Source organism: Scyliorhinus canicula, chromosome 2 (genome assembly GCF_902713615.1).
Source record: "Scyliorhinus canicula chromosome 2, sScyCan1.1, whole genome shotgun sequence".
NCBI lineage: Eukaryota > Metazoa > Chordata > Chondrichthyes > Carcharhiniformes > Scyliorhinidae > Scyliorhinus > Scyliorhinus canicula.
Genome location: NC_052147.1, coordinates 15652877 through 15675824, shown reverse-complemented (window position 1 = coordinate 15675824; position 22948 = coordinate 15652877). Strand labels below are relative to the sequence as shown.

The following is a 22948-nucleotide window of genomic DNA, read 5'->3' as shown; positions in this document are numbered from 1 at the left end:
GTGCTGTGACGCAGAAATGCTAACCACTGTGCCACCGTGGCACACATATTACTGCTGCAGATTCTGATTTGAGGTATTTGAGCAGCATCTCAGCAGCTGCACTGATTGGCCAGTCCCTGACGGGTGGGAATATCAAATTCAAGAGGCGCAAATCCCATTGGAGGAAACCCAGGTGTGGTCACCAATGCGATGGGCAGATGCCCCTCGCCAACAGAAACGGATTGACTCTAATCGTTCTTTTGTAAAATTGGCTCCTGCTCACTGCCGACATTTTGAAGTCTTCTGTGCTGTTGTGAAGAGATCTCCCGAACACTGACATTCCTGGAATACCAACACTTGAACCCTGCACAGGCTGGGTCCAAGATTTATTAATCCCCTCTCTATTCCAAAGTCCCCAGCCTAATTCAGCCCAGAACACGTAGGCGTCTCTCTGGCGTGACTAGAAAAACGAGACAAAGGTTTTGATATTGTTCAGCAGAATTTGCAATCACTCTCTTTACAAACTTTGCTTGTACTCTTTAAAACCTTGCCCTGGTGATATGTGGAGGATTTACATAGAATTTACAGTGCAGAAGGAGGCCATTCGGCCCATCGAGTCTGCACTGACTCCTGGAAAGAGCACCCTACCCAAGGTCAATACCTCCACCCTATCCCCATAACCCAGTAACCCCACCCAACACTAAGGGCAATTTTGGACACTAAGGGCAATTTATCATGGCCAATCCACCTAACCTGCACATCTTTGGACTGTGGGAGGAAACCGGAGCACCCGGAGGAAACCCACGCACACAGGGGGAGGACGTGCAGACTCCACACAGACAGTGACCCAAGCCGGAATCAAACCTGGGACCCTGAAGCTGTGAAGCGATTGTGCTATCCACAATGCTACCGTGCTGCCTGGCATAACACTGTTAACCTCTCCGTCTCCCCGATCTTTCTTTAAGATTGGGGCAGCATGGTGGCGCAGTGGTTAGCAGTGCTGTCTCACAGCCCCAGAGAACCGGTTTCAATTCCAGCCTCAGGTGACTGTGTGGAATTTGCACTTTGCCCTGTGTCTGTGTGGGTTTGACAATAACTGCTGGCCTTGCCCACACCTTGTAAATGTACAAAAATAAAGTGGGATCTCGGTTTTGAATCCTAGGCCAGCGAATGCAAAAGCAAGAAGATATTGTTCAATAGTGAATGCTGGCAACGAGGGGGAGTGGGTGGTAGTGTTGTGGTATTCCTGAGCTAACAGCAACCCAGAGGTCCAGTCTGATACTCTGGGGATATGTTCAATTCCCACCATGGCAGCTGATGGATCTTAACTAACAAACTCTAGAATTGAAAGGCAGCCTCAGTTATAATGACTGTGAAATTATAGGGCAGCACGGTGGCGCAGTGGTTAGCACTGCTGCCTCACGATGCTGAGGTCACAGGTTCGATCCTGGCTCTGGGTCACTGACCGTGTGGAGTTTGCACATTCTCCCCATGTTTGCATGGGTTTCACCCCCACAACCCAAAGATGTGCAGGGTAGGTGGATTGGCCACGCTAAATTGCCCCTTAATTGGAAAAATGAATTGGGTACTCTAAATTATTTTTTTAATGACTGTGAAATTATTCATTAAAAAGCCCACCTGGTTCACTGATGCCCTTTAAGGGCGGAAATCTGATGTCCTGACCCGGTCTAGCCTACATTTGACACCAGACCCACAGTAAAATGGTCAACTCTTTACTTTCACCATTAATTTAAAAAAAATAAATTTAGAGTAACCAATTATCATTTTTTTCCAATTGAGGAGCAATTTAGCGTGGCCAATCCACCTAGCCTGAACATCTTTGGGTTGTGGGGGCAAAACCCACGCAGACACGGAGAGAACGTGCAAATTCCTCATGGACAGTGACCCAGAGCCAGGATCGAACCTGGGACCTCGGCGCCGTGAGGCAGCAGGGCTAACGCACTGCGCCACCGTGCTGCCCATACTCTCACCATTACTGAGACCGGCTTTCAATTCCAGGTTTCCTCCCACAGTTCAAAACATGTACAGGATAGGCGGACTGGCCTTACTAAATTACCGCTTAGTGTCCAAAGATCTGCAGGTTAGGTTGTGGGGAAGAGACAGGGAGTGGGCCTAGACAAGAGTGCTCTTTTGGAGAGTTGGTGCAGACTCAATGGGCTGATTGGCCTCCTTCTGCACTGTAGGAATTCTATGGACTTCTTCATTTCTCGTACTCCAATAGGATCATAGAATTTACAGTGCAGAAGGAGACCTTTCAGCCCATCGAGTCTCTACCAGCCTTTTGAAAGCGCAGCCCACTTAAGTTCACACCTCCACCCTATCCCCATAACCTATCCTAACCTTTTTGGACACTAAGGGCAATTGATCATGGCCAATGCACCTAACCTGCACATCTTTGGACTGTGGGAGGAAACCGGAGCACACGGAGGAAACCCACGCAGACACGGGGAGAATGTGCAGACTCCGCACAGACAGTGACCCAAGCCGGGAATCGAACCTGGGACCGTGGCGATGTGAAGCAACATTGCTAACCATGGTGCTACCGTGCCGCCCCATACAATAACGGCCAACATTCCATTTACCTTCCTAATTGCTTGCTTTACCTGCACATTAACGTTACGTATTCCTTGTACAAGCACACTTCAGTCCCTTTGAACATCAACACTTCCAAGTTTCACCTCTTTTTAAAAATATTCTGAAGCTATTGATAACAATTTTCCTTTCCCCATTATCTGCTTATGTTCACTGTAGGCCGAGCATGTCTGATCCTTTGCACCAAGCTGCTTGTTTGAGCAAATTAATACAAAGCAACAGATAAAGGTAGAATCCAAAGCAAAAGTGAAATGCTGCAGATGCTGGAGGTGAAACAGAAAGTGCTGGGAGAGCTCAGCAGACCTGGCAGCCTCTCTGGAGAGAGCAATGGAGTTATCATTTCGCGTGCAATCTGACTCTGCTTTGGAACTGATTCGATATATTAAATCCATGTTCCCACTGCGGCTATCTCAAGATACCGGTTCAAACAGACGTAATAATTACTGGAAGCTGCTTTATTGTGCGTGTGAAATTTCACTACAAATACCAACAAGAGGATTTTAAAAAAATTCATTGACGGGATGTGGACGTCGCTGGTTAGGCCAGCATTTATTGCCCATCCCTAGTTGCCCTTGAGAAGGTGGTGGTGAGCCGCCTTCATGAACCGCTGCAGTCCCTGAGGTGTAGGTACACCCACTGTGCTGTTAGGGAGGGAAATCCTGGGTTTTGACCCAGCAACAGTGAAGGAACGGCCGATATGTTTACAAGTCAGGATGGTGAGTGGCTTGGGGGCAATCTCCCAGGTGGTGGTGTGGCCAGGTATCTGCTGCCCTTTTCCCTCCAGATGGCAGCGATCATGGGTTTGGAAGGTGAAAGGTTTGGAAATATTGTCTGCAGGAGAGAGAGTGGGTGGTACTAGTACACTGCAGGCGCACCATCTGGTTACTGCTATTCTCCCCATTTCTTATCCTGGACAGTGGCCCTCGTCAGACATGGGATCCGCCAGTCTGAAAGGTGGATTCTGACAGTCCCCAGAAATAAACCAACAGCCCCGCCACATGCTGCCAATGACAAGAATTCTGCATTTTCACATTGGCAGCACCTTGATCTGGAGCAAAATGAGCTCCGGGAGACCTCAATGGGAGCATAAGAACATAATAAGAACATAAGAACTAGGAGCAGGAGTAGGCCATCTGGCCCCTCGAGCCTGCTCCACCATTCAATGAGATCATGGCTTTCATTAGCTTTCCCATCTTCTTCGGTAACCTTATATTGGGACTACCTCAGCAATGAAATCATTTCTGGGTTCATTCTTGCAATTAAAACAATATATTTAAGTAGACGTTGTAAGCAGGGTCGTATTGGGCAGTGTGTAACACCAGTGCCCTCCCCTATCCACCATTGTGATACTGGCCTGGTAACTCTTAAAATTACCCATCAGCCAGCTCTGGGTCACTGTCCGTGTGGAGTTTGCACATTCTCCCCGTGTTTGCGTGGGTTTCACCCCCACAACCCAAAGATGTGCAGGGTAGGTGGATTGGCCACACTAAAATTGCCTCTTAATTGGAAAAAATGGATTGTGTACTCTAAATTTATAAAAAATAAATAAATAAATAAATTACCCATCAGCGCTCTGACCGAACCGCTTGCTGTAAAGGATATGCAAGTAAAAGAACCGACTGACAATTGTACTCGGACGTAACACTGCGCAACCCTTACAACAAGCAGCCCTTTCATATGTTTTATGAGCAGAAAGGTTTCCATTAATTACTTGCTGTGTCAAGGGCAGTTAGCTGCTGGAATGTTTTATTTTCAATCGCTCTGTAGTTCATGGTTTGAAATGGAGGAATGTTGGTCCCAGAGCCCATGGCTCCCTTGTCTTCCGGCACTCAGGATTAGGGGGAGGTAGGGGCAGCACGGTGGCGCAGTGGTTAGCGTTGCTGCCGCACGGCGCCGAGGTCCCAGGTTCGATCCCGGCTCTGGGTCACTGTCCGTGTGGAGCTTGCACATTCTCCCCGTGTTTGCGTGGGTTTTGCCCCCATAACCCTAAAAGATGTGCAGGGTAGGTGGATTGGCCACGCTAAATTGCCCCTTAATGGGAAAAATTAATTGGGTACTCTAAATTTTTTTTTAAAGAATTAAGGGGAGGTGGAGCTGTAATGGTAATGTCGCTGAACATGCTCTGAGGACACGGGTTCAAATCCCACCACGGCAGCTGGTGGAATTTAAATTCAATGAATAATTTTGGAATTGAAAATGAGTTTCCGTAATGGTTGTAGTAAGTGATGCAATTGATTGTCATTAAAAATCTATCTGGTTTGCCTTCGGAAAGGAAATCTGCCGTCCTTACCCGGTCTGGCCTACATGTGACTCCAGACCCACAGCAATGTGGTTGACTCTTAACTGCCCTCTGAAATGATCGAGCAAACCCCTCAGTTCAAGGGCAATTAGGGATGGGCAACAAATGCTGATCTTGCCAGTGATACCCGCTTCCTGTGAAATAAGGAAGAAGAAAAAGCCCTCCTCTCAAGTCTTGGGTATTTAAAGGATTTAGGTTGTTGTTTTTTAGATGTGACATGAAACCAAATGGATGTAAAAGATGCCATTGTGAAGCAGATCAGAGGAGTTCCCTCTGGTATCCTAGCCAATATTTATCCTCAATCAACATAACAAAAACAGTTCATCTGGCCATTCCAGGAACATAGAACAGGAGAAGTCATTTGGCCCCCGGTTCCTGCTTCGCTGAACATAAGGGGTAATTTATCATGGCCAATTCACCTAACTTGCACATCTTTGGACTGTGGGAAACCCACGCAGACACGGGGAGAAAGTGCAAACTCCACACAGACAGTCACTCGAGGTCGGAATTGAACCCGGGACCCTGGAGCTGTGAGGCAGCAGAGATAACCATTCTCCCACCATGCCGCCACTAATATCTTGGAAAGTTTGGTCACATGACCTCTTAAACCTTTACATTCCGGGGAATGTAACCCGAGTTTGTGTAGCCTCTCCTTGTTGTTTAACTCCTTGAGACCATTGAGTATCATTTTGGTAAATCGACATTGAACTCCCTCCAAGGTCGATATCATAGAATTTACAGTGCAGAAGGAGGCCATTCGGCCCATCGAGTATGCACCGGCTCTTGGAAAGAGCACCCTACCCAAGGTCAACACCTCCACCCTATCCCCATAACCCAGTAACCCCACCCAACACTAAGGGCAATTTTGGACACTAAGGGCAATTTATCATGGCCAATCCACCTAACCCGCACATCTTTGGACTGTGGGAGGAAACCGGAGCACCCGGAGGAAACCCACGCACACACGGGGAGGATGTGCAGACTCCGCACAGACAGTGACCCAAGCCGGAATCGAACCTGGGACCCTGGAGTTGTGAAGCGATTGTGCTAACCACTATGCTACCGTCCTTCCTAAGGTCGCAAATTGTAAAACATTGCTCACAGTACTCCAGTCTGATCTAACTGGGCTACGTATGGCTGAAGCATGGTGCCTGGTGACGGCGTGTTGCTGTTCACTCAGTGATGCATGCGCGTGCTGTAGTCGAGAGCTATGGATAGTGATGGTAGAGACTCCAATGTTCGTTCCATCACATTCAGCTAGGAATCTTTCCTATTCCTATTGGCTGCCAAAGCCAGGCCATGGAAGGATTTACAAGTTGATACACAGCCTGATGGACCTCGTTCTAAATGCACTTTCCTTGGCCAACAAGTCCTGGGGCAAGGCTTGAACCTAGAGCTATTGGTTCAGAGGGAGAAACTCTACCCATTCTGCCTCAATTTCGCCTCAGTATGACTGTTACCCCCCTTGTATTCTAGTTTTCTAGATAAAAAGGCCAACATTCCTTTAGCCTCTGTGATTCATTCTGTACCTGTCAGGGCAGCACGGTGGCCTAGTGGTTAGCACAACCGCCTCACGGCGCTGAGGTCCCAGGTTCGATCCCGGCTCTGGGTCACTGTCCGTGTGGAGTTTGCACGTTCTCCCCGTGTCTGCGTGGGTTTCACCCCCACAACCCAAAAATGTGCAGAGTAGGTGGATTGGCCACGCTAAATTGCCCCGTAATTGGAAAAAATAATTGGCTAATCTAAATTAAAAAAAAAAAAAAAAAAATTCTGTACCTGTCCATGATGTTTAATGATCTATGTACATGGATCGACAAGTCTCCTTAGAACTTAACTGTTCCCAGCTTTTCACCATTTAGAAAGTGCACTGTTTTATTCACTTTAGATCCAAAGTGGATGACTCCACATTTTCTTACATTGAAATCCACAGTTTTGCCATTCACTTCATCTATTAATATCACCCTCCTTGTGTCATTAGCCAAATTGGATATGTGGCTTTCTATCCTGCCAGCTTAAGTCATGAGTGAATATGGTGAATTCTTGAGGCTCCACCACAGGTCCTCACTGGCTAGTCACAGTAAGGGGGGGATGATGGTGGAGTAGCAACGTCCCTGGACTACTAATCCAGATCTCCATCTTACTGCTCTGGGAATATGGGTTCAAATCCCTGCACGGTCAGCTGGTGAAATTTATTTATTTATTTTTTTAACTATAAATTGAGAGTATCCAATTATTTTTTTTCCCAATGAAGGGGTAATTTAGCGTGGCCAATCCACCTATCCTGCACGTCTTTGAGTTGTGGGAGTGAGACCCACGCAGACACGGGGAGAATGCACTAACTCCACACAGACAGTGACCCGGGACCGGGATCGAGGATCATTGTCCTCGGCACCGTGAGGCAGCAGTGCTAACCATTGTGGGACAGCATGGTAGCAGAAGTGGTTAGCACTGTGGCTTCATGGTGCCAGGGTCCCAGGTTCGATTCCCCACTGGGTCACTGCCTGTGCGGAATCTGCACGTTCTCCCCGTGTCTGTGTGGGTTTCCTCCGGGTATTCCGGTTTCCTCCCACAGTCCAAAGACGTGCAGGTTAGGTGGATTGGCCATGATAAATTGCCCTTAGTGACCAAAAAGGTTAGGAGGGTTATTGGGTTACGGGGATAGGGTGGAAGTGAGGGCTTAAGTGGGTCGGTGCAGACTCGATGGGCCGAATAGCCTCCTTCTGCACTGTATGTTCTATGTTCTATATTCTAATTTGCCACCTTGCCACCCTAGCTGGTGAAATTTAAAACATAATTAATAAGTTTGGACTTATAAAGCTAGTACCAGTAATGATGATTCTGAAACTATCACCCATTGTCATGAAAATCCACGTGGTTCCCTAATGCCGTTTTGGGAAGCAAATCTGCCGTCTTTACCCGCTCTGGCCTACATGTGACTCCAGACCCACAACAGTGTGCAAACTGCCCTCTGAAATGGTGTAGCAATCCGTTCAATTCAGGCGGCAAGCTGGGATGGACAACAAATACAGACCTTGCAAGTGAAAGCTACATCCTGTGAATGAATATCTAAAAACTAATCATTCTGCCAATTAGAGCACTTGACCGTTATCCCGCCTCCCTGCCTCCTTCCATTCCGTCAATTCCCTAATAATTTGCCACAGTCCCACCTGCTTCAACCCATGAGTTAGGTCATGAGTTTATCAAATGCTTTCTGGAAGTTCAGAAAAATAGCATCCAGGGATGTTCCCCTGTCCGCGACATGATCCAGCTCTTCACAAAATTCAATCTGGTCCTTATGCATATCTTAACCTTTACAAATCAGCTGAAAATGTTCAGGTGTTTCTCCGCTCTATCCTCAATGAGAAACAGTATCCCCGATGTTAGGCTAATCGATCTACAATTCTCTAATTTCCCCCTCTGTCCTTGCTCAACAGCAGAGAGAGGTGCACCATTTTCCGATATCAAGGAATGGTTCCTGAATCACGAGAACTTCGGCAGTTGGAGAATCTGCAATGTTCTCACCCACTGCCTTTAAAATCCTGGGATGGAATCCGTCTGGTCCTGGGGATTTGCCTCTCTTTAATGCTGTTCTTTTCTTCGTTATTGTTATTTTGCTTAACACTAGCTTTGGTGAGTCCCATTCCCTTTTCAATGTTAGTTTCCTTGGGATATCTGGTATGCTGATATCTTCCTCTACTCAGTCTACTGTCAATATCCATGCAAAGTAATTATTTGACATGTTCACCTTGTCCTTATTTCCTCATTATCACATGGCTGTTTGTCATAGTCATAGAGTCATACAGCACAGAAAAGACCCTTCAGCCCATCGTGGCTGCGTCAGTGGGAGTTTAGTCGCATTTCCTATAACAACAATTACAGTTCAAACATACTTGATCAGCTATAAAACACTTTGGATCCTCTGACATCTTGAAAAATGTTATATGAAAGTTCACGTTTCATTCTTTTGACAAAGTAAGGTGCAAGGACTGTGTCATGACAGAACCCCCCCCCCCCCCCCCCCCAGTGCGTGAGCAGTGAATATACCAGTCTGATCATGTTCCATAATACAGAAATTAGCCCTTGTGTTTCTTCTTTAAAAAAATTTAGAGTGCCCAATTAATTTTTTCCAATTAAGGGGCAATTTAGCGTGGCCAATCCAGCTAGCCTGCACATCTTTTGGGTGTGGGTGTAAAACCCAAGCAGACACGGAGAGAATGTGCAAACTCCACACGGACAGTGACCCAGGGCCAGGGTCGAACCTTGGGCTGGATTCTCCGCAGCCCTGCACCAAAATCGCAGCCGGCGTGGGGGCGGAGAATCCACTTTCACGCCGAAATCAGATCCAGCGCTGGTCCGGCGATTCTCCGGGACCCGAGAATCTGAGCGATCGCGGAGTACGCCGCGCGGCTGGGAGCCCATTGACAGAGCCCCCCCCCCCCCAACAAACCTCCGCTCTCAACCGGTTGAGTTCCCGATGGTGTGGAACTAACCTGGTATTGCCAGTCGGGTTGCTGACATGGCGGCTGCGGACCCAGGGGGATCGGACACTGGGGGGGGGTGGGGGATGTGGAGGGAAGTTAATGAGTTACCAATTTAGAAGCATGCTGGGAATATTGACTATATTTTAACACTGCTTTTGAGCGAAAATAAGCAGGTCAAGTAATGTAAACTAAATACTGCTTAGTATTTTGTACTCGGCCTTATTATGATAATAAGTTGTTCTTCCGAAGAACAACAAAATGCGTACTCGAATTGTTTTTAAACCAAGGGCAAAACATTCATATTTCCCCTTTAGTTTAGTTTCCTCTTTAGTTCACCTTTTTCACAGGAATCTCCTCAAGCTTTATCTCTTCAAAGTTGTTTATTTCACACTATGAATATAATGGTTTTCGACTGCATAACTCAGAGTGCAGTGCACTGGCTTTTGCAGCTGGAACACTCTCTCTCCACAAATATATTTGTGTCAATAAATTTCCTTAAATCGAACCTCGAGGAATTTGTCTTTATTATGATTTCCACGACAGGGGGCTTACAGGGGTCCGCGGGGGGGTCTAATTATTGCGTCAGCCTGCGGGGTCCGAGTCCACCGTAGAGCTCGGCCCATCCGCTGGAGACTGCCGCCGTGCGCATGTGCGGACTCCAAACCGGAAATGCGGGAGCCCGTATCCGCAGCTAGAGCTGCGAGATTTACTCCTGGTCGCTGCTAGCAGGGCTGGGAATTATAGAACATAGAACAGTACAGCACAGAACAGGCCCTTCGGCCCTCAATGTTGTGCCGAGCCATGATCACCCTACTCAAACCCACGTATCCACCCTATACCCGTAACCCAACAACCCCCCCCTTAACCTTACTTTTATTAGGACACTACGGGCAATTTAGCATGGCCAATCCACCTAACCCACACATCTTTGGACTGTGGGAGGAAACCGGAGCACCCGGAGGAAACCCACGCACACAGGGGGAGGACGTGCAGACTCCACACAGACAGTGACCCAGCCGGGAATCGAACCTGGGACCCTGGAGCTGTGCAGCATTTATGCTAACCACCATGCTACCCTGCTGCCCCTAGATGAATTAGTTCATCTTTTTCACAGGAATCTCTGGAGTAAAACCCCAAGCCGGCGTGGGGGGGACATAGTCCCATTTTGGGAGAATCCAGCCCCTTGTCTACTTGAGCAGCTGCCTTTAGGGACCTACGAACGTGTACACCAAGCTCTCTCACTGCATCTACCCCTCAGCATATCTGACCCCAGCCTTGTCCATTTCAGCCCAGGTTGCAGCTACTCACCTGACACATTGAGTTGGCCTCCCTCGAACCAGCGGATCCTGCCCTGGCCCAGGTCGCAGTCGCTGACTGTGTGGAAGGGGGTGATCCAGGACAACCTGCCCCTTGCCAGGGCTGCCCAGAAGCGCTCGGGCTGTTTCACCGAGTGATCCCGCAGCCCCGGGTAGTCCCTGACCCCCAGGAAAGCCGCTGCCTCCGGCATGTAGGCGGTCACACTGACAGTGGAGGAACTTCTGGCCGAGGGGAACTTTCCAACACAGCTGGAGAGGAGCCGGGAGGCTGCTACCAGCAGCGGGGACATGGTGCAAAGGCAGCAGGAGACTCAGCCCTGGAAGTCTGTCCAACAAACTGGAGCGGACTGCTCGCTGGAGAGGAGCCCGGGGGGAGTGCAGACTGAACTGAGCACTTGTCCTGGGGCTGTGACGAAATGAACATCTGTCTGGCTTTAACTGTAATCTGATCGCCCCAACTTGCTCCCAACATCTGCAGAGCCTCTCAGCTCTGTTCCCAGCTCCACCCCGGGAAGTGTCACCATTGTAATTATACACCAGCACTTTCAATGTTCAAACTGCTGGGAAAGCCCATGGCAGCTGGAATTGCTCATTCACGATTCAGAGTGTAGCAAGTGAAGGAGGTTTGTGATTCCTGAAGGGTTTTTGTTTTGACGATGAGAATAAGAAAGAGACTGGATGCAGATTCTTGCCAAAAGGGGCAGTAAGGGGAGGTGGGATTTTTATTCTGCAGAGACAGGAGCAAAGGAAGCAAATTCAGAAGTAACTTTTTGAAAAGTTGGATCTTTGGGAAGGTGGGGGAGTCGGGACGGTGGAGTTGGGTGGTGCTGAGGGATTGGCAGGAATTCTTACACAGACACACTGGGCCGAATGGTCGCCTGCCAATCCCCAGGACCTGATGTTTTCTTTTCGAGGGAATCTGACCTGAGAGCGACCTGGGAACGATGGCTGGGCACAAATCCCCACACGTGGCCACTGTTATCAGCTGGACACTAAAATAAAAGCAGAAAATGCTGAACGATCTAAAATTGAAATTGTTGATGATCATCCAGATCATGGAATTGGAACAGTAACTGTGGGCGCGATTCTCCGCAACCACGATGGGTCTGCTCCTGCACCTCCCGCTATTCTCCCACCCCCCCCCCCCCAAAATGGTGTGTCCGGTTTTGCGACACGCCGCTCGGAGAATCGCGTACCACCGTTTTTCACGACGGCCCGCGATCCTCCGGCCCAGATGGGCCGAGCGGCCTGCTGTTCCCGACCTGTTCACGACGGCGGCAACCACACCTGGTCGCTGCCGTCGTGAACATGGCGCGCCGGGTAAGTGTGGGGCCTGGGGGCGGGGGCAGATTGGGGATCGAGCACCACGACTGTGCTCGGGAGGGGACGGGCCCGTGATCGGTGCCCACCGATCGTCGGGCCGGCGTCTCAAGGGGACGCACTCTTTCCCCTCCGCCGCCCCGCAAGGTCAAGCCGCCACGTCTTGCGGGGCGGCTGAGAGGAAAGACGGCAACCGCGCATGCGCGGGTTTTAGCTGCCCAACCCGCGCATGCGCGGCTGACGTCATTAGGCGCTGCGGCGGCGTCATTCTTGGCGCGCTGGGCCTTGAAGCCACTGACAAGGCCCGGCGGCCGGGTTTCCCGGTACGGCCCTCCTATCCCCCCGGGGAGAGGAGAATAGGGGACCGGGAGAGGCTTCTGACGCCGTTGTGAACCTCTCCGGGTTTCACAATGGCATCGGGCCTTGCGGAGAATTCCGCCCTGTGTTTCTCTCCTCAGATCCTGCCTCAGCTAATGAGCACTGTGCCTTTATTTTACCCTTGACAGTGTCTATCCAGTGTTTATACAGTGTCTATACAGTATCTATCCAGTGGTAGCACAAGTGGATAGCACTGTGGCTTCACAGCGCCAGGGTCCCAGGTTCGATTCCCCGTTGGGTCACTGTCTGTGCGGAGTCTGCACGTTCTCCCCGTGTGTGCGTGGGTTTGCTCCGGGTGATCCGGTTTCCTCCCACTGTCCAAAGACGTGCAGGTTAGGTGGATTGGCCATGATAAATTGCCCTTAGTGACCAAAAGGGTTAGGAGGGATTATTGGGTTACGGGGATAGGGTGGCAGTGAGGGCTTAAGTGGGTCGGTGCAGACATGATGGGCAGAATGGCCTCCTTCTGCACTGTATGTTAATGTTTATCCAGTGTTTATACAGTTTCTATCCAGTGTTTATCCAAAGTTTATCCAGTCTCTATCCAGTTTTTATACAGTTTCTACCCAGTGTTTATTCAGTGTCTATCCAATTGTTTATCCGGTGTTTATCCAGTGCCTATCCATTGTTTATACAGTTTCTATCCAGTATCTATCCCGTATTTACCCAGTGTCTATCCAAAGTTTACCCAGTGTCGCTCCAAAGTTTATCCGGCGTCTATCCAGTGTTTATCCAGTGTCTATCCAGCGTTTACCTGATGTCAATCTAATGTTGATCCAGTATTTATCCAGTGTCTATCCAGTGTTTACCTGGTGTCTACCCAGTGTTTATCCAGTGTTTATCCAATGTTTATCCGGTGTCCATCCAGTGTTTTTCCAGTGTTTATCTTGTGTGTATCCAGTGTTTATCCAGTGTTTTTCCAGTGTTTATCTTGTATGTATCCAGTGTTTATCCAGTGTCCATCCAGTGTTTTTCCAGTGTTTATCTTGTGTCTATCCACTGTCTATCCAGTGTCTATCCAGTATCTTTTCAATGTTTATCCAGTTTTCTTCCAATGTTTGCCTGGTATCTATCCAGTGTTTACCTGGTGTGTATCCAATGTCTATCCAGTGACTATCCAATACTTATCCAGTGTCTCTCCAATAATTAACAAGTGTCTATCCAATGTTTACCAGGTATCTATCCAGTGTTTATCTGTTGTGTACAGTGTCTATCCAATGTCTATCCAGGATCTATCCAGTGTTTATCCAATGTCTATCCAGTGTCTATCCAGGATATATCCCATGTCTATCCAGTATCTATCCAGTGTCTATCCAGTGTCTATGCAATATCTATCCAGTATCTATCTAGTGTCTATCCAGTGTCTATCCAATGTCTATCCACTGTCTATCCACTGTCTATCCAGTATCTATCCACTGTCTATCCAGTGTCTATCCAGTGTCTATCCAGTATCTATACAGTGTCTATCCAGTGTCTATCCAGTATCTATCCACTGTCTATCCAGTGTCTATCCAGTATCTATCCACTGTCTATCCAGTGTCTATCCAGTATCTGTCCAGTATCTATCCAGTGTCTATCCAGTATCTATCCACTGTCTATCCAATGTCTATTCAGTGTCTATCCAGTGTCTATCCAGTATCTATCCAGTGTCGATCCAGTGTCTATCCAGTGTCTATCCAGTATCTATCCAGTGTCTATCCAGTGTCTATCCAATGTCTATCCACTGTCTATCCAGTGTCTTTCCAGTATCTATCCAGCGTATATCCAGTGTCTATCTACTGTCTATCCAGTATCTATCCACTGTCTATCCAGTATCTAACCAATGTCTATCCAGTGTCTATCCAGTGTCTATCCAGTATCTAACCAATGTCTATCCAGTATCTATCCAGTATCTATCCAGTTTCTATCCAGTGTCTAACCAATGTCTATCCACTGTCTATCCAGTGTCTATCCAGTATCTATCCACTGTCTATCCAGTGTCTATCCACTGTCTATCCAGTGTCTATCCAGTATCTATCCACTGTCTATCCAGTGTCTATCCAGTGTCTATCCAGTATCTATCCACTGTCTATCCAGTATCTATCCAGTGTTTATCCAGTATCTATCCACTGTCTATCAAGTGGTCCTTCCGCACCCCTGATCTGCATGCTTCACATTTCACTCTGCACATGACCATCAGAGGTATTCTAACTGATTCCCATCTTGAAATGTGTCTAAACCATTACAATCGTATTTCTTGGATCTTCCGTCTAAGCCATGACGTTATTATAACTTTCTTCACTGTTGCAGCCTGAAAACTCCTCGCATTCCTCTCAACCAATCCTCTGAGCTGTTAGGGTAACTCATGCTCTGACTCTCAGCTCGATATAATAATACAGGGACAACCATCACTTCATAAATTTTACCTTAATTAGTACCAAAGTATTTCTAGTCTTCAATGAGAATACTGAAGTGTTACCTGATAGAGCTCTTTAAAATTATGAGATGGTTTGATGGAATAGATATGGAGAAGATGTTTCTTTCATTTTGCCAGAACTAGGGACTAGAAATCTAAGATAGAGACAAACCACAATGCAACATGCCTTCCCAGTGGGAGACTATCCAGTCTCAGCCTGCCATCCCATGCTGATTTATCACTGTGCTACCTGGAGATACTGAGTCCACTTTCAGTTCTCTGTTTGAAACCTGCCTGTACTTCAGAAATATAACATCCAATGCCCATCAGGGTTTGTTTCTCACAGGGGGCCGTTAAACTTTGGAAGTCTCTCCTCCAGTGAGGTGTGGAGCCTGAGTCATTCAATACGTTCAATACGTTCAAGATTTTAATCGATGAGCTAATGCAGGAAAGTGGAGTTACTGTGCGTAACTTGGCAACCAAATCAGCCATGGTCTTATTGACTGGCATGACTTGATGGGCCGAATGGCCTACAACTTCATGGTTTTATGATCTTAACATCGCAGTTAAGGAGTTAAACCCAGAGAGAGAGAGCCATTCAAAGCCACTTTCACATCCTCCCCGACAGACAGACTCAGAGAAAGCGGCGAATACGTCTTTTTAAAAAGAGGGAGTGTGAACCAAGAAAGGAGGGGTTAGAATTGAGTGAAAGCTTTCTCTGGGAAGGATGCTTTATAAATGCAACCTTTCTTTTTCTGAAAGAAAATTATGTTTGGGATGCAATATGTTGAACTTCGAACGTTCCTTCCTGCGGTACCTGTCATCATGATACACTTGGATTTGATTTACATACTCCTTATATTCTCTTGTAAAACATTGCTTGTTGCAACCTTGTTGCCATTTCTGTGTCAGTAAGCACCATTGCATTTTGTTTCAACTTCAGCTATCCCTGTCGGCACACTTTAATTTGAGAAATATTTATGCCTTACTTCTCTTTAAATTATGCACATTTTGGGCAGTATAGTGACAGAGCGGTTAGCACTGCTGCCTCACAGAGTCAAGGGGCCCGGTTTTGATTCTGACCTTGGGTGAATGTGTGGAATCTGCAAGTTCTCCCCGTGTCTGCGTGGGTTTCCTCCGGGTGCTCCGGTTTCTTCCCACAGTTTTAAATATTTACAGGTTAGGTGGAATGGCCATGATAATTTTTTGTTAATTTTAGAGTGCCCAATTAATTTGTTCCAATTAAGGGGCAATTTAGCGTGGCCAATCCACCTAGCTTGCACATTTTTGGGTTGTGGGGGTGAAACCCATACAAACACGGGGAGAATGTGCAAACACCACACAGACAGTGACCCAGAGCCGGGATTGAACCTGGGACCTCGGCGCCGTGAGGCCCGCAGTGCTAACCCACGGCGCCACTGTGCTGCCCTCATGGCCATGATAAATTTCCCTTTAGTGTGCAAAGATGTGCAGGTTAGGTGGATTGGCCATAACTTTTTATTAAAACAGTAAAAAATATATACAAGGCCAAACGGTACAAACACTAATTTTGTGTTGGAGAAACAGGGTATCCTCCCCTCGGTACCAATGTACGGGGAGGGGGGGGGGGGTGGATACTCTGATTATTAAAACAGTTCACAACACATTTCTACAAAAAACAAATGGTACAAGCACTAAACTTTGCGCTGGAGAGACCAGATATCCTCGCCTCCGTACTAACAGAAGGGAAAGGAAGGGGGTGATGGGGAGATAGGGGAAAGGAGGGTGGTGGGGAGGGAGGGAGTCGGAGCGTTGGTGAAGGGGGGGGGCAATAAGGCACTGCCTGAACTATCTACAGAGGCAAAAAAACAAAAGAACCTTCAATTATGATGTGCCAGATTACGGCAGTAAATTGCCCCTTAGTGTACAAAGATGTGCAGGTTAGGTGGATTGGCCATGCTAAATTGCCCCTTAGTGTGCAAAGGTTAGGTGGGCATTACAGGATGGGGCGGGGGAGTGAGCCTGTGTAGGGTGCTCTTTCAGAGGTCAGTGTGGACTCGATGGGCCGAATGGCCTTCTCCTGCACTGTAGGTATTCTATGATTCTAAGGGAAGACAGCAGGGAAGTGAATAGTTTTCATCTTCCAGACATCATTGATGGGGAACAGACTTGATGGATCGGCTGGTAATTTCCTGCCCGCTAATTTCTTTGTTTTTATATTTCTCACGTTACCCGTCCATTTCTGGAAATTCACGTTTAGACGCTGAGGACCCAGTTTTACCTCGGTGTGAGTGAGTGGGTTTTGAGTGAGTTAAAATCGGAGTATTTGTTGCAATGTTTGGGGGAAGTCTCTGGGAGCAGTCACTGGTGCCTGTTGCCTGAGTGATTTTTAATCATTAAGACCATGTGTGTGGCTCAGTCGGCCTCATATTTTCCCTCATCGCACAATAGCTTCTCATGTACAAGATCATTCCCCAATGTTGCTGGCTTCTTACTGTATTGTAGCTTGTGGCTGCCCCCTGGTGGAATCGCTAGGAACTGCCATGTCTGGGATTTCTGTTGGAGCGAAGAAAATAATTGCGTTCATGTAATGATTTGTCATGACACAAGAGGTCTCAAAGGGCTTCACAGCCAGTCAGGGGATTTTGAAGTGTAATCTCTGTTGTCCTGTCGGAAATGTGCCAGCCAAGTTCCGCACAGCAAGCTCCCACAAACAGCAATGTGATCATCTCGTTTCGGGATGTTGATTGAGTGATCAATACTGATCAGGACACCAAGGATCAATTCCCCCTATCTAGCCCTGTTCGAAGAGATCTCCCCTATTCAGCCAAGCAAGCACAAGAGGCCTTGATTGAACATCGCATGTGGAAAACGGCACCTCTGAAAACGCAGCACTCCCTCAATACTGCACCTGAGTGTCAGCATTGATTTTTAAGCTTAAGGCCCAGAGACAGTTGCCAACTTTGATTAAATGTATTCCTGGAGGCTTTATCACATGATTTCCCCCCACATTCCAACCATTCGTCAGCCAGCACACCCATCCTTCCCCCACTGCCTTCCCAGACCAATTGGAAAGCAAAAAATACTTATTTTCCAATTAGATTTAGAAGATAGAACATACAGTGCAGAAGGAGGCCATTCGGCCCATCGAGTCTGCACCGACCCACTTAAGCCCTCACTTCCACCCTATCCCCGCAACCCAATAACCCCTCCCAACCTTTTTTGGTCACTAAGGGCAATATATCATGGCCAATCCACCTAACCTGCACATCTTTGGACTGTGAGAGGAAACCGGAGCACCCGGAGGAAACCCAGGCAGACACGGGGAGAACGTGCAGACTCCGCACAGACAGTGACCCAGCGGGGAATCGAACATAGATGACGCTGGACTGTCAATCAAGCAGCGGGGTTTTTTGCCATTGTTAATATTTTTAAATCTGGTACACAAAAATGTTCAAAGAAAATCATTATTTTTTAATCTCTCCAGGGTTTCCCACAGCAGCATCCTGGAAAATGCAGACCAATTCTGGAGGGTAGACAACGTTGGGCCTAGAGTGGGTCTTGAATTCAGAACCTTGCGAGCTAGTGGAAAGCGTGCTATCAACAGAGTTTTACTCTGGGACATATTCACACAGCTCCAGAATACATGGGAAATGTTAATGTTTATTGTCAGTGACAATATGGTTGAATTTAAGCCCCATGTCTTCAAAAAGTCAAGTCTCTTTCAGTTAAGACTCTGTGATAAGTGTTCTCACATCTGAGTAGGAAGGTTTAATCCCCTTTCCATGGGCTTGAGCACAATGCTGAGAGGGTGCAGCACTGTCGGAGGTGTTGTTCTTTCAATGAACCATGAAGCCAAGGCCCTGGCTGTCCTTTCCAGTGAATGTAAATCATCCCATGGGACTATTTTTGAAGAGGGGTAGGGGTGTACTCTCCAGTGTCCTGACCAATATTTATCCCTCAACAGATTACCCTGACTATTGTTTCATTTCTGTTTGTGCGTGGCACGGTGCAACATTGGTTAGCACTGCTGCCTCACGGCGCTGAGGACCCATGTTCGATCCCGGCCCCAGGTCGCTGTCTGTGTGGAGCTTGCGCACTCTCCCCGTGTCTGCGGGGGTGTCACCCCCACAACCTAAAGATGTGCCAGGTAGGTGGATTGGCCACGCTAAATTGCCCCTAATTGGAAAAAAAGAATTGGATACTCAAATTTTTTTTTAAAATTCTGTTTGTGGGAGCTTGCTGTGCACAAATTGGCCACCACGCTTGCTATATTAGAAAAGTGAGCACACTTGGAAAAATACTTAATTGTAGAGTAGCAGGGGATGTCTTGAGGACATTAAAAACGCTACTGAAAACAAGTTTTCCTTTCTGATTATTCACCTTTGTTATTTGGCCCCCACAGGTTTCCACTTGTTGCACAAGTGAGAAGTAATAATTTGCCATTCAGATGGGCTCCATGAGAGGAACAGGCTACATATCGGAAATTCCCATCCAATACTGCACCTGACTGATGACACTTTCTGCTGTGTTGCTTACTGTAGCACATTCACACTGTTGCACCAACCTCCGCATCCCTGACATTTTGGATGAAGGTTTGCTGGCTTTGGCCGATGGACAATTCTCTGACTTCAGGAAGCAAGGGGTCAACAGAGGGCAGCCATATGAGGGTGTCCAGTGCTTCACTCGGCCAACGCTAGTGTTTTCAACGTAGTAAAACATCCCAAAGTGTTTCTCAGCAGCGTTATCAAACAAAATTTGCGACTGAACAACAGAAGGAGATTTTAGGCTAGGTGTCCAAAATCTTGGTCAAAGAGATAAGTATCTTAATGGAGGAGTGTGTAATAGGGGCTGTTTAGCACACTGGGCTAAATCGCTGGCTTTGAAAGTAGGCCAAGCAGGTCAGCAGCACAATTCGATTCCTGTAACAGCCTCCCCGAACAGGTGCCAGAATGTGGCGACTAGGGACTTTTCACAGTAACTTCATTGAAGTCTACTCGTGGCAATAAGAAATTTTCATTTCATTTCATTTTCAAAAGGATTTGGTGAGGGAAATCCAGAGCTTAGAGATAGGCTGCCCAAGGTATGATGGAGCAATGCAAAGTGTTCAATTTAATTAGAATAGATGGCCTGGTACAGAAGACACAGAAGGTCAAAGTCAAACAGCTAAGAATTCAACTTTATTAGAATATAGAATATTGAACATAAAGTGCAGACGGTGGCCATTTGGCCCATAGATTTTGCACCGACCCACTTAAGCCCTCACTTCCACCCTATCCCTGTAACCCGATAACACCTCCTAACCTTTGTTAGTCACTAAGGGCAATTTATCATGTCAAATCCACCTAACCTGCACGTCTTTGGACTGTGGGAGGAAACCGGAGCACCCGGAGGAAACCCACGCAGACACAGGGAGAACGTGCAGACTCCGCACAGACAGTGACCCACCAGGGAATCGAACCTGGGACCCTGGCGCTGTGAAGCCACAGTGCTACCCACTTGTGCTACCATGCTGCCCAAAGCAGTCATATATGTCAGCGTGTCCCGGCTCTCGTACCCCATCTCACAGGGATACAGGACATAGCTGTGTTCATGATTGCTCACACGACAACAGTCTCCTTCTCCTGCCCCCTCCCCACCAACCACAGCCCAACCCACCCCAGGAGCGAGGCCCCAGCCAGCTACCTGCCCACATAATGGCTGACTCCTAGAGGCCCAAGAGCAGGCCTCTGCGCCAGTTTATGGCACATGGTCTGTGGATTTGGAAGGCACGCATTCAAGGGTTTGGAAGAGGAATGGGATGTAGGAATAAGAGACAACAATTTGCACAAACAGAGGTTGTCCAGGGGTCTTGAGGAGTGGGGTGAAAACAGCAGATTTGGAAGAGAGGGGAAATTATCCAAAGAGCAAGAACCATTCATCTAACGGCATAAGGTGCAGAGAAAGAACGAGGCCCCTGGAGAAAAGAGAAAATAACACATCCTCCACACACCCATCCCAGAATGTAAAGTAACCAAGGCCCTAATTAACGGAGGCAGGCGTGTGCAAGGAATGGGTTAATTATGTGTGATTCATTGAAATTTCAAAGAAAGCTTCCCAGATGCATAAATGGTGAAATTCAACATCATCAGATTTTAAATGTAAATTAAATTTTACCTCTTCTGTTCAGAGTCTCAGAACCCGGCATTAATAGGTTTCAGCCAAGTTACATGGAATTATCTTTTTTATCATGTTACGTAAGACAACAGGTAGGTGATCAAAGGGAACAAGATAGGAGTTCCTCCATTCCGGGAGCATCTTTTATGAATTCACAATGCCCCAAGGCACTTGACAGCCAATGAACTGCTTTTGAAACATAATCTATCACTGTTGCATTATTGTAGTGATTGTATCCACCTACTGTTCCCTCAATGCTATTCCTAGGAAATTGCTGAACACACAGCTTATCTTCCTGGCTTAGCTGACATTGTTAATGCTTCTCTACCATCAGACACTGCCTGTCCCTCTTCCAAATCTGCAGCCATCACCCCTTCCTCCAAAAAACAACCCTTGACCTACCCCCCCCCATCCTTGCCCCCCCCCCATCCTTGCCCCCACCCCCCACCCCCCCCCCCCCCCCCCCACCCCCCACCCCCGTGTCTGCGTGTGTTTCCTCCGGGTGCTCTGGTTTCCTCCCACAAGTCCCGAAAGACGCGCTGTTATGTGAATTGGACATTCTGAATTCTCCTTCTGTGTACACAGACAGGTGCTGGAGTGTGGCGACTAGGAGCTTTTCACATTGCAGTTTAAGAGATGGGACATGCTGCCGCTGTCTTTGGCGGGTTGGGTGCAGTCAGTCAAGATGACGGTGCTCCCGAGGTTTCTGTTCCTGTTCCAGTGCCTCCCCATCCTTATCCCGAAGGCCTTTTTCAGGCGGGTTAACAGGAACATTACGGGGTTTGTGTGGGCACACGGGACTCCAAGGGTGAGACGTGTGTTCTTGGAGCGGGGCAGGGATGGGGGAGGGCTGGCGTTGCCCAACCTCTGTGGGTATTATTGGGCTGCCAACGCAGCGATGGTGCGTAAGTGGGTAATGGACGGGGAGGGGGTGGCATGGAAGAGGCTGGAGATGGCATCCTGTGTGAGTACGAGCCTGGAAGCCCTTGCAACGGCGCCGCTGCCGCTCCCTCCGACGAGGTATACCACGAGCCCGGTGGTGGCAGCTACCCTCAAGATTTGGGGGCAATGGAGGCGGCACAGGGGGGAGGTGGGGGCCTCGATGGGGTCCCCGATACGGGGGAACCACCGGTTTGTTCCGGGGAGAATTGATGGCGGGTTCCTGAGCTGGCACAGGGCAGGTGTTAGGAGGTTGAGGGACCTGTTCGTAGACGGGAAGTTTGCGAGCCTGGGTGAGCTGGAAGGGAAGTTCAGGCTCCCCCCCCGGGGAACACCTTTAGGTATATGCAGGTAAGGGCGTTTGTCAGGCGGCAGGTGGCGGGGTTCCCCCTGCTGCCGCCGCATGGAGTCCAGGACAGGGTGCTCTCGGAGGTATGGGTTGGAGAGGGGAGGATCTCGGAAGTGTACCAGGTGATGCAGGAGGTAGACGAGGCCTCAGTGGAGGAGCTGAAAGATAAATGGGAGGAGGAGCTGGGTGAGGAGATTGAGGAGGGGACGTGGGCGGATGCCCTAGAAAGGGTGAACTCCTCCTCTTCGTGTGCGAGGCTTAGCCTCATACAGTTTAAGGTACTGCATAGGGCTCATATGACCGGGACAAGGATGAGCCGGTTTTTTGGGACCGAGGACAGGTGTATTAGGTGCTCAGGGAGCCCAGCAAACCATGTCCACATGTTCTGGGCATGCCCAGCACTGGGGGAATTTTGGAAGGGTGTAGCAAGGACAGTATCGAGGGTTGTAGGATCCAGGGTCAATTCAGGCTGGGGACTCGCAATATTTGGGGTTGCAGTGGAGCCGGGAGTGCAGGAGGCGAAAGAGGCCGGTGTTCTGGCCTTTGCGTCCCTAGTAGCCCGGCGGAGGATTCTTCTTCAGTGGAAGGATGCAAGGCCCCCAAGCGTGGAGGCCTGGGTCAACGATATGGCGGGGTTTATTAAATTGGAGAGGATGAAATTTACCCTAAGGGGGTCAGTGCAGGGGTTTTTCAGGAGATGGCAACCATTCCTAGATCTCCTGGCAGAACAGTAAAAACAAAAGG

At 48.3% G+C, this 22948-nt stretch overlaps 1 protein-coding gene across 2 annotated transcripts in view; it reads right to left on the bottom strand.

The window, feature by feature from the left end:
* LOC119951027 (acetyl-coenzyme A synthetase 2-like, mitochondrial) overlaps window positions 1–11124 on the bottom strand; it is a 64750-nt gene extending 53626 nt beyond the window's left edge. For both annotated transcript variants that reach the window (XM_038774063.1, XM_038774071.1), the window contains exon 1: window positions 10681–11124. In XM_038774063.1, coding sequence (XP_038629991.1) covers window positions 10681–10978 — 298 coding nt within the window. In that variant the 5' untranslated portion in view covers window positions 10979–11124. The remainder of the gene's footprint in view (window positions 1–10680) is intronic.
* Between the last annotated feature and the right edge of the window lie 11824 nt (window positions 11125–22948).